The sequence below is a fragment of the Olea europaea genome, unplaced genomic scaffold, assembly GCF_002742605.1.
Source record: "Olea europaea var. sylvestris unplaced genomic scaffold, O_europaea_v1 scaffold2705, whole genome shotgun sequence".
Lineage (NCBI taxonomy): Eukaryota > Viridiplantae > Streptophyta > Magnoliopsida > Lamiales > Oleaceae > Olea > Olea europaea.
The window spans coordinates 43,591-59,105 of NW_019245453.1; the positions used below are offsets into that span (position 1 = coordinate 43,591).

The 15,515-nt window shown below is 33.4% G+C and overlaps 1 protein-coding gene across 1 annotated transcript; it reads left to right on the forward strand.

Annotated features, from left to right (window-relative positions):
- Nucleotides 1–550: 550 nt before the first annotated feature.
- Nucleotides 551–3,057, forward strand: LOC111383514. Its single transcript, XM_023007628.1, has 3 exons — nucleotides 551–1,052; nucleotides 1,256–1,608; nucleotides 2,329–3,057. The coding sequence occupies exons 1-3, from the start codon at nucleotides 551–553 to the stop codon at nucleotides 3,055–3,057; spliced, it is 1,584 nt and encodes a 527-aa protein (XP_022863396.1).
- The last annotated feature ends 12,458 nt before the right edge of the window (nucleotides 3,058–15,515 follow it).

Consider the following 15,515-nt stretch of genomic DNA (forward strand, 5'->3'; position numbering starts at 1 on the left):
TCTCTGCAATTTGTCGAAATAATATTCTCTGTTTTTTTCCTTTGTATTTATTTTGTTCTCTCTTTAATGTCTGATCTCTATGCTATATAAGTGAAACGTCTCAGTGTGGAAAAAATAGAAAACTTTCTCAAAACTTAGTTTTTGTTGGAAAGTAAACTTGATTCATGAATGATGAAAAAAATTAAATTTGATACATGAATTAATTTATTTAATATTCATGCATTTATTTAAATCATGTATCCAAATGGTTCTTTGTATCCTATTATTCATAGTATGTAGGAAAAGTCATTAATTAGTCTCTTAAGTTCATACAATGTATTTGGGATCCTTTGTACCTATAAAAGGCCTTGTACTTGAGACATTTTATGAGCCAAGCCATAAAATACAAATATTTTTGAGAATTCTCTGAATTTTTTCCTCTAGTCTTTCATCCCATAATTTTTTATTACCAACACAAAGTGGTATCAGAGCCATTTCAAAGATGAGTAGTTCGTTTCCTTTTGTTGTTCCCAAATTAACAAAGAAAAATTATGGACATTGGAGCATACGCATGAAGGCATTGCTCGGCTCACAAGAGGCATGTGAAGTTGTAGAGAAAGGCTATGATGAACCAGAGAATGAAGGAACTATAAGTCAAGCTCAAAGGAATACCTTGCAAAGGTATCGCAAGTTAGATCTACACGCTCTCTCTATTATTCACATGGGCTTAGATGAAGCAATGTTCGAGAAAGTTGTGTCCTCAACAAAAGCTAAGGAAGTTTGGGAGATTCTCGAGAACAATTTCAAGGGAATTGAAAAAGTGAAGAAGGTTCTCCTTCAAATGCTTCATGGGAAGTTCGAATCTCTGCACATGAAAGAGTCTGAATATGTCTTTGACTATTTCTCTAGAGTATCCTCCATTGTCAATCATATGAAGCGATATGGGGAGAATATTGAAGAAAGTCGTGTCATCGAGAAAATTCTTAGATCGCTTGACTCAAAAGTTGAGTTTGTTAGTATTTCCATTAAAGAGTCTAATGACTTGAATACCACGACCCTTGATCAACTCATGGGTCCTTGCAATCATATGAAGAAAGATTGAAGAAGAAAGGAGAACCGGTGGCTCAAGTTGTCCAAATGAATGTCTCTTTGGGAGGTCAACAAAAAGAGCAAGGACGATCTTAAGGAAGAGGTCAAATTCATGGTCGTGGTAGCAGAGGAAATTATGGTTGTGGTAATGAAAGAAATGATGGAAAACAAATTTTGAATAATGAAGGATCAAGCAATCAATCAAGAGGACGAGGGTGTTGGAACTATGGCTCCAATGGTCACTATGCTTCCAAATGTAGGAGTGACACCACCAATAATGAAGAGAGAGTGAATTATGTTGAAGCACAGGAATATGAAGAATTGTTGTTGTTGGCAACCAAAGAAGAAAAGGATAAACAATCGTGGTACCTTGACACCAGTGCTGCCAATCACATGAGTGGCAACAAGGAGTTATTCTCAACAATAAATGAGTGGGTAAAAGGCAACATTGTTTTTGGAGATGAAACTAAAATTTCAATAAAGGGCAAAGGTGATGTTCTTATTCGTGCTAAAAATGGAAGTCATCTTTTGATTTCTCAAGTTTATTATGTACCTACTTTGCAGTCTAATATTTTGAGTTTGGGACAATAACTTGAGAATGGCTATGACATTCACTTGAAGAAACATTGCCTTACTTTGAGAGATGTTTCTCATAAACTGATTGCAAACGTGCCAATGGAGAAAAATAGAATGTTTTCACTCAATGTCAATGTTGACCATCCAAGGTGTCTAAAAGCTTGTGCTGGAGACAATTCTTGATTTTAGCACTTAAGATTTGGTCATGTGAATTTTGGTGGCTTGAAGACCTTGACGAATGAAGAAATGGTGAATGGGTTGCCAAAAATTAATCATCCCAATCAACTTTGTGAAGGATGCCTCGTTGGCATGGAAACTAGAAGAAGCTTTCCAAAGGAATTCACCTCAAGAGCAACAAAGCCACTCCAACTTGTTCATGCGGATGTGTGCAGGCCAATCAAACCACCCTATCATGGTAAAGCAAATTATTTTTTACTATTTATTAATGATTTTTCTTGCCAGACTTGGGTTTATTTTTTGAAGACGAAAGATGAAGTGTTTGGAGCATTCAAAAAATTCAAAGCCTTTGTTGAAAATGAGAGTGGCAACTCAATCAAAGTATTAAAGATGAATCGAGGCGGAGAATTTACTTCCAAGGAGTTTAACAATTTTTGTGATACCAATGGAATCCGTCATTTCCTTACAGTTCCAAGATCATCGTAACAAAATGGTGTTATGGTGTAGAAGAATAGAACCATCCTCGACATGGTTCGTAGTATGCTTAAGAACGAGAGTATGGAGAAGGAGTTTTGGGCCGGGGCTGTTGCATGTGCCATGTATTTGTCTAATCTTTCCCCATCGAGTAGTGTTCAAGACATGACTCCACAAGAAGCTTGGAGTGGTAAGAAACCTAGTGTTTCTCATTTACGTGTTTTTGGTAGTATTGCCTATATTCATGAGCCAAATGAGAAGAGATTAAAACTTGATGAGAAAAGTGAGAAGTTTGTTTTCATCGATTATGATGCAAATTCTAAAGGCTACAAGTTTTACAATCCTTGCAATGGAAAGATTGTTATTAGTAGAGATGCAAAATTCGACGAAGGAAGTTCGTGTGATTGGAATGTTCTGAAAAATGAAGAATACGTGATTTTTCCTTTTCAAGAAGGAGACTCTAGCCAAAACGCAAGTGAAGATGCTCCTCCACCGCATTTTCCTGCTCCTCAATCTCCTTATGATAGTCCCTCCAAAGGATCGAGTCGTATCAGAAATTTTGCAGAGATTTATGAAGAAACCAAAATTGTTGATAATCCATCTTTATTTTGTCTCTTCGTTGACACCAAGCCATTAAACTTTGAAGAGGCAATGGAAGACAAGAAATGGAGGCATGCAATGGATGAGGAGATCCGAGCAATAAAAAAGAACAATACATGGGAGCTAGCCTCTCTTCCTGAAGGGAAAAAGCAATTGGCATGAAATGGGTATACAAAGTAAAGAAAAGTATTCAAGGAGAAGTGGAGAAATACAAGGCAAGACTTGTTGCCAAAGGCTATAGCCAAAAGCATGGCATTGACTATGATGAGGTCTTTGCCCCCATTGCTCGCTTGGAAACCATTCGATTAATCATTTCCTTGGCAGCTCAAAATAAGTGAAAAGTTTATCAAATGGACGTCAAGTCCACTGTCTTGAATGGATACCGTGAAGAAGAAGTGTACGTTCAACAACCATTGGGTTATGTTGTCAATGAACATAAAGATAAAGTTTGAATTTGAAGAAGGCGCTATATGGCTTGAAGCAAGTGCCTAGAGCATGGTATAGCCGAATTGACAAGTATTTTCAAGATCATGGATTCATCAAATGTCCACATAAGTATGCTCTTTACATTAAAAGGGACGCATTTGGAGGTTTTATGATTGTGTGCTTGTACATTGATGACTTGATCTTCACCGATAATAATGAAATTATGTTTGATGAACTTAAGATAATGATGGCTCAAGAATTTGAGATGACTGACATTGGGCTCATGTCATACTACCACAGAATTGAGGTAAAACAAAATGGAGATGACATTTTTATTTTTCAAGAAGCTTATGCGAAGAAAGTTCTTGAAAAATTCAAAATGCAAAATTGCAATCCAGTGAGTACTCCCATTCGGTGTGGAACAAAGATGTCAAAATATAATAAGAGCATGAAAGTGGATCCATCTCTCTCTATAGATAGCTTGTTGCAAGCTTGAGATATTTGACTTGTACAAGACCCGATATTCTTTATGGTGTTGGTCTCATTAGCTGTTATATGGAGGCACCAACTTTAACTCACTTGGAGATTGCTAAAACGATACTTCCCTACATTAAAGGTGCCCTTGATTATGGCTTAGCTTATTCCTCTTCTACAAATTTCAAGCTTCATGGCTATAGTGATAGTGATTGGGCTATTGATATTAATGATCGAAAAAGCACCACTGGATTTTTGTTTTTCATGGATAACGCCGCTTTCACTTGGTGTTAAAAGAAGTAGCCCATTGTGACCCTTTGTACTTGTGAAGTTGAATATGTTTTCGCTGCATCGTGTGTTTGTCATGCCATTTGGCTACGGAAATTATTGGAGATGCTTCATATGCCTCAAAACGAAGCTACACCAATTTATGTTGATAACAAGTCAGCTATTGCTCTGGGTAAAAGTCCTATGTTCCATGATCGAAGCAAGCATATAGATACGAGATTTCACTTCATTAGAAGGTGCATTGAGAACAAAGAAGTTGAGCTTGTTTATGTGAAGACCAATTATTAAGTCGCAGACATTTTCACCAAACCATTGAAGAATGATGATTTTGCAAGATTGCGTACTTGGATTGAAGTTATCAAGAGGGAATCAAGTTTAAGAAGGGGTGTTGGAAATTAAACTCGATTCATGAATGATGAAAAAGTTAAATTTGATACATGAATTAGTTTATTTAATATACATGCATTTATTTAAATCATGTATCAAAATGGTTCTTTGTATCCTATTATTCATAGTATGTAGGAAAAGTCATTAATTAATCTCTTAAATTCATACAATGTATTTATGATCCTTTGTACCTATAAAAGGCCTTGTGCTTGAGCATTTTATGAGCCAAGCCATAAAACACAAATATTTTTGAGAATTCTCTGAATTTTTCTCTCTAGTCTTTCATCCCATAATTTTTTATTTCCAACAGTTTTTCCAATCAATTTACATTATCAATACATATTACTTCTGGCGGTTAAACTTTATTGTTCATAAAATGTGGAAGAATTATCTCGTACTAATTAATTCATGTTACTTTGATTTATAAATTTTAAAACCAACTCGATATAATTCTGATATCAAGGGACAGGAACCAACTGTTAGATTATTGTGACAAACATGTTGTTTGAAATAAATAATTAAATTAGATAAAGTGCTCAAATGGTAAAAACTGTGGAATTTCTTCTTCTTCCTCCTTTTTTTTTTTCAAACAAACCAGTAAAATATAGCAGTTGGAGCATTACTTAGTGATTTATTAAAATCATAAAAACAGAAATAAAAATTGGCAGTTGAGACAGTTTTTAGTTATTCATTCAAATCATAAAATCTTCATAAAGTGCATCTTTAATTTTATTAAATCGTGAATTGATGATTCTTGGACTCTACAAACCCTCCTTGTATTGAAAAAAAATACACATTGAAATCATTCCACACATTCTATATTCTAAAAACTCGATTTTAATATTATGTTGTTATTTTTAATATTATTTTGGAGTATTATTGAGAGTTCTAGTTTGATCGTTTTATCCTGAGAGTGATTCGCCAAATAAGTCGCAACAATTTACGGTGTACAATTTTCACTTTAGGACGTCGAGTTGTCAAGATTCTCAATCAATAAGTCTGCCTTTATGCATTTTATTGTTTTGTAAAATTACTTTATCAAAATTTTCTCCTACACCAACAATATTGAGAAGGATCATAAGATTGCTCAATAACTGAACAAGGATAACCTATTGGGGATAATCTCAAGAAGATGAAAAGTTTTAGAGGGTCTGTTTTTTAATACAAATCCTCATTAGCTACAACATATGATCTCATGTTCCCAACGAGCTTAAAGAGCATTGCATTAAGGTGATCTAGATACACATTTCTTTATTTTGTTTATTTTATGTTTTTCTGAAACATTTATTCAATTAATGTTAATGTGAAATGTGAAATGTGAAATATGAAATGTTTTTTGTTGAGAGCTTAGGAACAAAGAAAGTACCATAACATTAAAGGGACAATAATTCCCTAGGAAACATTAACCTGGAATGAGGAAAGGTCGTAACCTCCAAACATTATAAGTTAACAATTGTATAAAAAAGAGATGACAACAATTGTATTCTAAAAGAGACAACATTTGAGAGGACAATATTTTATCATCCTTTATTAAGTTCTTCATAATCTGCAGTAGTTAGGCGGAACCATCAATGCAAAGCCACTGACCCACGAAGATTGCATCACAGTTGATGTTTGGATTAATCATAATGAAGTCTTCAACAGAAAAATTAAAATTCTGTGCGATGCTTGTACAAGTATCACCACTCTCTGCTCCATATACAGAATTGCAAATCGGAGTGGAAGCAGTGCTTCCAAAACCAACTGTATCAGAGAAAAACCTTTACTTTAACATTCCTTCTTAAAGCAGGACACGTAGCCACAGTAGCACCAGTTTTTATATTCATTTTAGCTTTGCCTCTTTTAGAAAATACCTTGTAAAACCAGTATTTTATTCGAAAATGAAGAGTTATAGTAACCCATTCATATGTTTCACTAGTTTAAAATGAAACTGTTGAAAATATTTAAATTATAAATATTTGGCTTTATCTAACAGAAATTTTTAAATAAATGCTTCAACATGACATGAGAGCAATCAACAGTCCTTGACAATGCTACTTGTACATAATTATTTACAAATGATGTACAAAAAGAGAAAAAAAAAACAGTTTGGAAGAGAGAGAGATAAAAGAAAAGCAGTTAAATTTTAATATAGTGCCATGTTATCTGTACATAGCATTATATCAACGGTCCTCATTTCAACTTTCATCGCCACCCCTTTAAATGAATATTGCACACTTTAGGCTTTGATAGGAAAAAAATGAATCCACCTATCCGTGATGGGGCATGTTGAAGATAATAACTAAAATTAGGTCCAATCTAAAGTTTAAAATTTTAGATCAACTTATTCAACAAAAACTCTAGCCTTCCAAAGTTCAACCTAGCTCCTAGGAACTTTTGAGAAAAAGTTTGCTTATATTTGAAAATTGCAACAAGAAATACTTACTGCCAAATTGTTTGCTATTGGCCATAGATAGTGTGAGAACAAGGCTAAGCACCAGAACCAGATTGAGTAGTGTTTTATAAACCTGAGCCATGGTATATTGTATTTTTATTTGCTGCCTTATACTAATTAATGCGGCTTCTTGAGATGGCTTTTATAGACAGAAACTTTGGAAAGAACACCTCCTTAGGCACATAGATATAGTTGCAAAGCCAAGTGCAGGCCTGTTAATTAATTTTCGGATTTACCAAACAGTTGTACTTTGTGTTGTTTTAATATGTAAAATTTGAAAGTATTAAGGTGGTTGATAATAACAAGAACAGGGACAAAATGCTGGAATTTTGCCGACTGAAGATTCAAATATGATTGCAGAACACCTTTTGAATTCTACAGTTCGGTCTAACTTGAGCGTCCGAGGGCAATGTGGAAAATTCTTGTGGCTTTCCATCTAACAAGTAATTGTAAGGACATGAACAGATTCTCTACAGGAAAATATTCTTCGAGATTGATGAATTTTAAATATGCAAATATCTCATTTCATTTTAAGGACATGAACAGATTCTGTCACTAATACATATTACTTTGATTTATAAATTTTAAAACCAACCCCCCATACTCTTGATATTAAGTGACGGGAACCAACTGTTAGATTATTTTAACAAAAATATTATTTGAAAAAAATAATTAAATTAGAAAAAGTGCCCAATTGGTAAAAAGTGTGGATTTTATTTATTTTTTTGGCTCAAACTAACAAGTACAATATGTAGTTGAAGGATTACTTAGTGATTTATTAAAATCATAAAAACATAAATAAAAATTGGCAGTTGAGACAGTTTTGAATTATTAATTCAAATCATAAAATCTTCATAAAGGTGCAGCTTCAATTTTCTTAAATCATGAATTGATGATTCTTGGACTATATAAACCGTCCTTGTATTGGGAAAAAAAAAAAGTAGACAATGAAATCATTACTCAATTTCTATATTCTAAAAACTTTATTTTAATATTGTTTTGCTATTTTTAATATTATTTTGGAGAATTACCGAGAGTTTTGGTTCTATCGTTTTATCCTAAGAGTGATTCTCCAAATAGGTCGTAGCAATTTAGTGAGGTAATTTCATTTTAAGACATCGTGTTGTCAAGAATCTTAATCGATAAGTTTGCCTTTATGTATTTTATTGTTCTGTAAAATTACTGTATCAAACTTTTCTTCTATGCCAACAATATTGAGTAGGATCATAAGATTGCTAAATAACTGAACAAGGATAACCTATTGGCGATAATCTCACGAAGATGAAAAGTTTTATAGGGTTCTGCGTTTGAATACAAATTGTCACGGAAATCTCTCTAGAAATCTTGATTACGAGCTCAAAAAACAACCAAACGAACACTACCTAACCTCAGCTCAACCCAAACCTTTAACCTTCACTTTGGTTGCTTGAAGAACTCTCAAAGCCCACAAAGAGGAATGGATGGTAGTGGTAATAGGAAGAAGAAGAGGCAACAATGGTGGGAATCACTCCAACAAACCCCCCAAGCCGGCTGCCCCCCATTTTCGCCCTCTCTTCCACATTATATATATACACACACACACACACACTAGGTCACTTAATTGGGCCAACAATAGGTAAATGGGCTACTTAAGGACCAAGACAAACTTATTAAAAATTAGGCCAAGACTCACATATCTATCGACAACAAATCCAACTTCAACTTGGGTCATTCAAAAGTGTCGGTTGTATTCGAGTCGAACCAAGTCCATGGTGTCAATAAATTATTCGAAAATTGTTTTAAATCATCACCCAGATTTATTGGGTATCAAAATCCAAAAAATCTCAACCTTAATGCCCAATAAATCTACAAGCAATCAAAACACAAAGTTTATACTTGCATAATCAAGGTAACCGATAAAATTGGTATCATAGACCTTATCTCGTGCTTCTAACCTGAAATACATACCATACCTACTCTATATACTCACCAAGTCTAAGATCAAGAACATCCAAGTGGAAGCAAATATTCACAATAAACAATCAAGAACAAATAAACGTATGATAACGATATATTTTAGGATAATATACATAGATCTTTTCAGAAACACGTTTACATAGAACCATATATTAACACCAAATTAATCAACAGATGGCCAACACATATGCAACAAATGCATAAATGACCGTACGAAAAGATATCACCACACTTATCATATTCCATTCCGTGTTGCTCATACCTCGAGAACACATATCTCCTCTCGTCGCCCATCATGCTCACTAGACTAATCACTCAAACCCATGTCTAACTGGTAAATCATAATAGATCCTAAGTTCCCAGGATAATCGTTTATCACCACCTCACTTCTCCCAACCTATGTGGATAATAGGTCTCCACCTAACAGAAGTGATAGAAACGCGTCTCTCACACTCCACCTGATCAGGGTCTCTTTACAGATAAAAGATTCAAGACATTTAATCACATCTCCACTTATGATCGAAATGTCACACTCTACATCCCCGGTACAAATCAAAATGTACCCCTAGACATCTATACTCCACATTACCAAAAGACACTCAACGCACTACTAATGCATAACAAACCCACTATGGTAAATCAATATGCGACCACAAGGGTTAGGCCCCAATTTAAATTGACTCACACACCACAAGGTTACTCTAATCACCAATGCTTAAAAAATCCACAAAGGAAAGGCGAAGGTTGCACTCATAAAGAGAATAGAAGAAAGGGTTGCATACTTCACTATACTCACAAAAGAGTCTCATAAAGAGAAAGAACATAACCTTACATGGCTGCCTCACACAATCTTACAAACCATACAGGCTCACAAAGATAAAGGAGAAAACAGCTGTACATCTTTTTTCTCACTACCACACTTTCTCACCACCCACAAAACAAACAAGGAGTACACTACAACTCTCAACCCACTAAGCATGCAAACACATTATACAAAGTAATAAGATCATTCTAATTCATACAATTACACACATCAAACGCATTGAAAGTGTAGCATATCAACACTGCAATAAAATTAAGTGATCACACACATGCAGAAAGGATCACATATTTTATGTTACGACATATAATATTATTAAGTAAAGTATTTTGTGACAATGAACTTTTGTTTATGTGTCAAGTTATGCTCATAGTTAAATTTATTCCACAACACAATGTACAATTCTCACCTAATTGTTTATATTTTTATTTACGTATGTTGGAGATTCTATTTTAAACACATAATTTTCGATTTCTTTTGTCGCAATTGAATCGTTACCGTGGTGCACATTTATATGAAAATGTAACTTAACTAGAAATAATTTATATCAAAATAGAAAAAAAAATCATATCACTGTCACCCAAAGAAATATAGATCAAGGTATTATCTACAAACCTGGTTACCTCCAAAATCAAAACAAATACAAATAAACTATAGTACTATTAATTTCAAGGTCGAACTACTTAGAATGATTCAACAAACTTGAAAATTAGAAAATAAAACTAAAAATGTGGAAGAAATAACAAAATTCTCACGGGACACCAAATAACATTCTTGACTCCAAGATATGCTTCAAACTCACCATTAATATGTTTTTTTGGTTCAATGAGAATTCTTGTAGAGAAAAGCTCCACAACTTTAGTTGAACATGTACATATAGAAGGTAATGAAATATTAGCTTAAAGAAAATATTTCAAATATCTCACATTGAATATTAGCACAAGATCAACAACCATCACAATAAGCAATCAAATATATCTCACTAGTCAATTACTCTAACCGTAAATGTGAATAAAAATTCTTATCAACTCTCGGTTGATGCATCATCAGTACTTGAATCTACATAGGAAAGGAAAAAAATGTAGATAGTCATTAAAAATAAAATTGAAAAACATTACGCAAAAAAAGAAAAAAAAAAAGAAAAGAAACACCTATATATATAAAGAATGTTTTACTTACCAATATTACTATCATCATCATCATCTTTACTATCTACAGATTTCTCATCTTCACTATAACAGTCATTCTATGTATCATCTTCCTCTTCCAAAGTATCATATATAACATTATTCATATTTTTATTGATTGATTCCACATCTATTTGAAGTACTTCATTTTTAATAATATCTGGATCAACATATCCTCTATGGCATAGTTGAGTGTCAAGATCATGGCAAAACAATATCTGATGATTAATTTTCTTGAAATATTACTTGCTCACTACCACCATCATTTTTTTCAGAAATATCTCATATGCCTCTATGTTGTACCTTTTCCACTACCTTCCATTGTAGACCCAACAAAAGATAATCCATATAAAATACTTGTTGTGCTTGAATGCCAAGTATATAGGAATCATCGATGTATCATTTACAATTCACATTAATAGAAGTAAGATGGTAATCTATGACTATTCTTTTTTGCTTTGGATCATTATCGTACCAATTACATTGGAACAAAGTGATGTGGTAGTCAAAAAGTATACCAACTCAATAACTTCACTCAGTAGGCCAAAAAAGTTGATATTCTGATCTCCCGACACCATCACTCCACTATTTTGTGTTGTACGACAATCATCTCGATCTTTAACAAGGAATCTTACCCCATTAGCAATATAACCCGAGTAGGAAAATATTCTAAAATCTAGTTTACATGCTAATGCATACAATTCTTTGCTTACAACCGAATTTTTTTTATTATATGATCTCGTTATCTGTGCAAATGAAAAATTTTAATCTATATACGTTCTGATACAAATGTTATGTTGCGTTAATGAATAAATAAGACATGTATTATAACTTACATGTGAAGCAAACCATCCAGGAAACAATTCTTTTTTCTTTTCTCCAAATTGTTATGATTTTGTTCTTGCAACAACTCCATGTGCTCGCTACAAATGGAACATGCAATTAAATACTACAACACATTAGTAATTAATAGCAAAACAACTTAAAAGTTGATTAAGAACTTACCCTAAATATTGCCTAACTTCATTACAATTATTTATGACATACCAATGCGCATTACCAAGTTCCTGTTCTCAAAGTAACTTAGGTCTTGCATTCAATCACGATGATCATTCCATAACTATTTGATAAAACATATAGATATATCTCTATCACCTATAGGACCTCATATCATTTGCCAAAAAGTTCTAAAATCACATTAAACCACTTAGAAGCAATATAATTCACAAACACATTTAATTAGCAAATACTCATCGAACAAGAATTAGAAGTAAAAAATGAACAATCTTGAATTAAAGAGTTGACAAGATTTCACGGTCTTTGTAACAACTACAAGTTTAGCCTGACATAATTGAGTTGCACGAACACAAATTAATTTGGGAATACCTAACCCATGATATGTAGAAGAAAATTAAGTATAAACCTTGATTCCGAACCTCTTCAAAATTCTTGAATTGCACCATCTTCTCCATGAATCCTTTTCAAGAAAACCTGAACTCTATATCTCTCCTTTTAAATTCTCATGTTTTGCTCTCAGAGACTCTGCATTTTGTTTGACATTAGGGACCTTATATGCACAGTGTCTTAACATTTGAACTTGCTATTATATATTTTATAAAAAAAAAAATTGTTCGGGTCTACTATTTTCTTCTTACTCTATCATCTTTATGTACTACTTGAGAGTTAAAGATTAAAGAAGAAGAGACTTTCCATGTGTGTAGAAGCCTACAGAGGACCGGTTCAAATAATGAAACCAAGATTGTCTATGATTACCTAATTGTGTGCATATCTAATTAACTCCACTCATTTAAGGTTTCTTTCCTAGCTACACACGAAATTAAACTCTAAAATCTGACCTAATTCAGCTAGGTTTGGTCTTCTTGACATGTATAAAGCTTGGCGCAAATCCACAATTACGATTAGACACTTTGGGCAAGAAAATACACAATCATTTGAGGGCTTCAAGTTGGTTTCTCACCTTCTTGCCTTTCTCCTCTATTCTCATACTTATAATCTATAGTATGAAAAGTGTTTCTTAGAAAAAATCCGTAGGAAAATGATTTTTCAAACCATAAGTTCTATGCGATAATTAAGTTGATCTAGATTAATTCTACGTTTCACAAAAATCAAGTCTAAACTAGGTTTCAATTTTTAGACCACCTCTATTTTAAATGAAGGGGCAAACTCGTATTTGGGTGTGTTCCTTAAGAAACAAGGGTTGTTTATTTTAATTCCTAGCATTCAATTGCATTATTACGTTCGTAGTGGTTTTACTGCATGGTTAGGGGCCACGGGATTTTCCCGTTTGGGTATGTTCCATCAAAATTGGTACCTTAAGCATATATGTACTTGTTCACTCATATGCTAGCTTGTTATTTTTCACATATTGAATAAGTTTGAGCATCTGATTAATGTATAAATATTGATTAAACATTGTGAAAACTGAGTCATATTTAATGTGTGATCATTTTCACCCTTCTTTTTGACATAGTTTAAATATGAATTAAGTGGTAAAAATTTTACAGACTATTTTTTATTTGCTTCAAGGGTAAGGACGTTAATTTCTAAAGCCATAATTCAATTAATGTTGTTGTGCATTGTCTTTTGCAAAGAGCTTAGGAACCAAGGGAGTACCATAACATCAAAGGACTCCTGTTCACAAGAAAGCCTTAAACCTGGATTATAGGAAGGTCATGATACCTTGTTATTAGTTGACAATATCATAAAAGGGAGACGTAACAATTAGCTACTATATGTAATCTAAAAGAGACTACATTTGGGAGGACAATATTGTATTATCCTTTATTAAGTTCTTCAAAATCTGCTCTAGTTAGGCAAAACCGTCAATGCAAAGCCATTGACTCACGAAGATTGCCTCACAGTTGATGTTTGGATTAATCTTGATGAAGTCTTCAACTGAAAAATTAAATTTCTGTGCGACACTTGTACAAGTATCACTGCTCTCTGCTCCATATACGGAATTGCAAACTGGAGTGGATTCAGTTCTTCCAAAACCAACTGCATCAGCAAAAATTAAATGAATGAATAAAAAAAATTGAGTTATTCCAACAATTTTACCAAGAATGAGACATTTAGCGGCAATAGTACCAGCTTTTATATGCCTTTTGGTTTTACGCTTTTTAGAAAATAGCTGGTTCAAATTTAAATCAGTGTTTTATTAGAATATAAATAGTTATTGAAAACCATTTTTCTTTCTAATTTTCAAGTTCAAAACAAAAACCCTAGCCTTTCAAAGTTTTATGCAACCTACTTCCTAGGCATTTTTGAGAAAAATGCAAGCTTATATACGAAATGTTTTGGAAGTTTTTAATAAGAAAAAGATTTTTCGATGAACAATGTTATTCATAGTTAGTGACTGCAGTAGTCATCCTATGTGACAGATTGTTATTTGAGGCATTAATTTATTGTAATTTTGTTGTCTCAAATAATAAGCTAAAGCTTCAAATAACAAGCAGCCATTTAGGATAACTATTGCAATCGTCAACTATGACTGACATTACTCCTTTTGAATTGCAACAAATACTTACTGACTAGTTGTTTGCTGGTGGCCATTGATAGTGTGAGAACAAGACTGAGCACCAGAACCAAATGGAGTATGGTTTTGTAAGCCTGAGCCATGGTAGTATTTTGTTTGCTACCTTACTCCCAATGAAGAATTATGGCTTTATGACATGACTATTTATAGACAGAAACTTCAGGAAGAACCCCACATTAGCACATAGACATCGCTGCAAAGCCGGGTGCAGGCCAGTTAATTAATCTTCTGATTTGTACTTTGTGTTGTTTTAATATGTTGTATGAATATAGAGGGTAAAAGTGGTTGATGATAACAATAACCCGGTCAAAAATGCTGGAATGTTGCCGACCTAAGATGCAAATTCGATCATAGAACTTCTTTCCCATCTCGCCTCTCACTACACAGTATTACACAACATAATCCAAGAAATTCACGACCACTCAGCACAGGTTTGCTCCTTCGGATGCTTCAGCATCCTCTCTCTTCAATGCATTTGAATTGAGTCTTCTTTTCACCTTTAGAAGTCCAGAATGTGTAATTGTAGCTTGGAGTGGGACCTAAAGCACAAAATAAAACAAAATCAATGTAGAACTTAACTCAAAATCGCTAGCAAAGGCATATACATGGGTATGAACTATGTATGACATCCACACTTATTAGTAACCAGTAAATAGGGTTGTTGCCGTTGTAATACAATAGAGAAAAAACATGTTATATAAAATTCTATGTTAATCCTTTAATATTTTGTTAATGACATTCATTTCAAACTGTAGACATGGTATGGGAACCTAGAAAAAAAATGAGTTTTTCCTCCAAGGTTCACAATTTACATTTGACTCAATTATAAGCGCTAAATGCAACTTCAGTTTCTAACAGAGTTAAGGCTGTTAAGGGTGACAGAATTACAGCATGTTTGAACATGAATTTCGACTTAAGAATTCTTACTTGAAAAGAATATTCTGCTATATAAGTGGAAATTTCTGGTGTTTCTGCAATTTGTTGAAATAATATTCTTTGTTTTTTTCCTTTGTATTTATTTTGTTCTCTCTTTGATGTCGGATCTCTATGCTATATAATGAAACGTCTCAGTGTGGAAAAAACAGAAAACTT

Excerpts from the sequence above, each read along its gene's own strand:
- LOC111383514 (XM_023007628.1), top strand. The coding sequence starts at position 551 with ATGAAGGCATTGCTCGGCTCACAAGAGGCATGTGAAGTTGTAGAGAAA. Across the intron at positions 1,053-1,255 it reads GACCCTTGATCAACTCATGG|GATCAAGCAATCAATCAAGA; the intron begins GTCCTTGCAATC and ends TGAATAATGAAG. Across the intron at positions 1,609-2,328 it reads GTCATCTTTTGATTTCTCAA|AAGAATAGAACCATCCTCGA; the intron begins GTTTATTATGTA and ends GTTATGGTGTAG.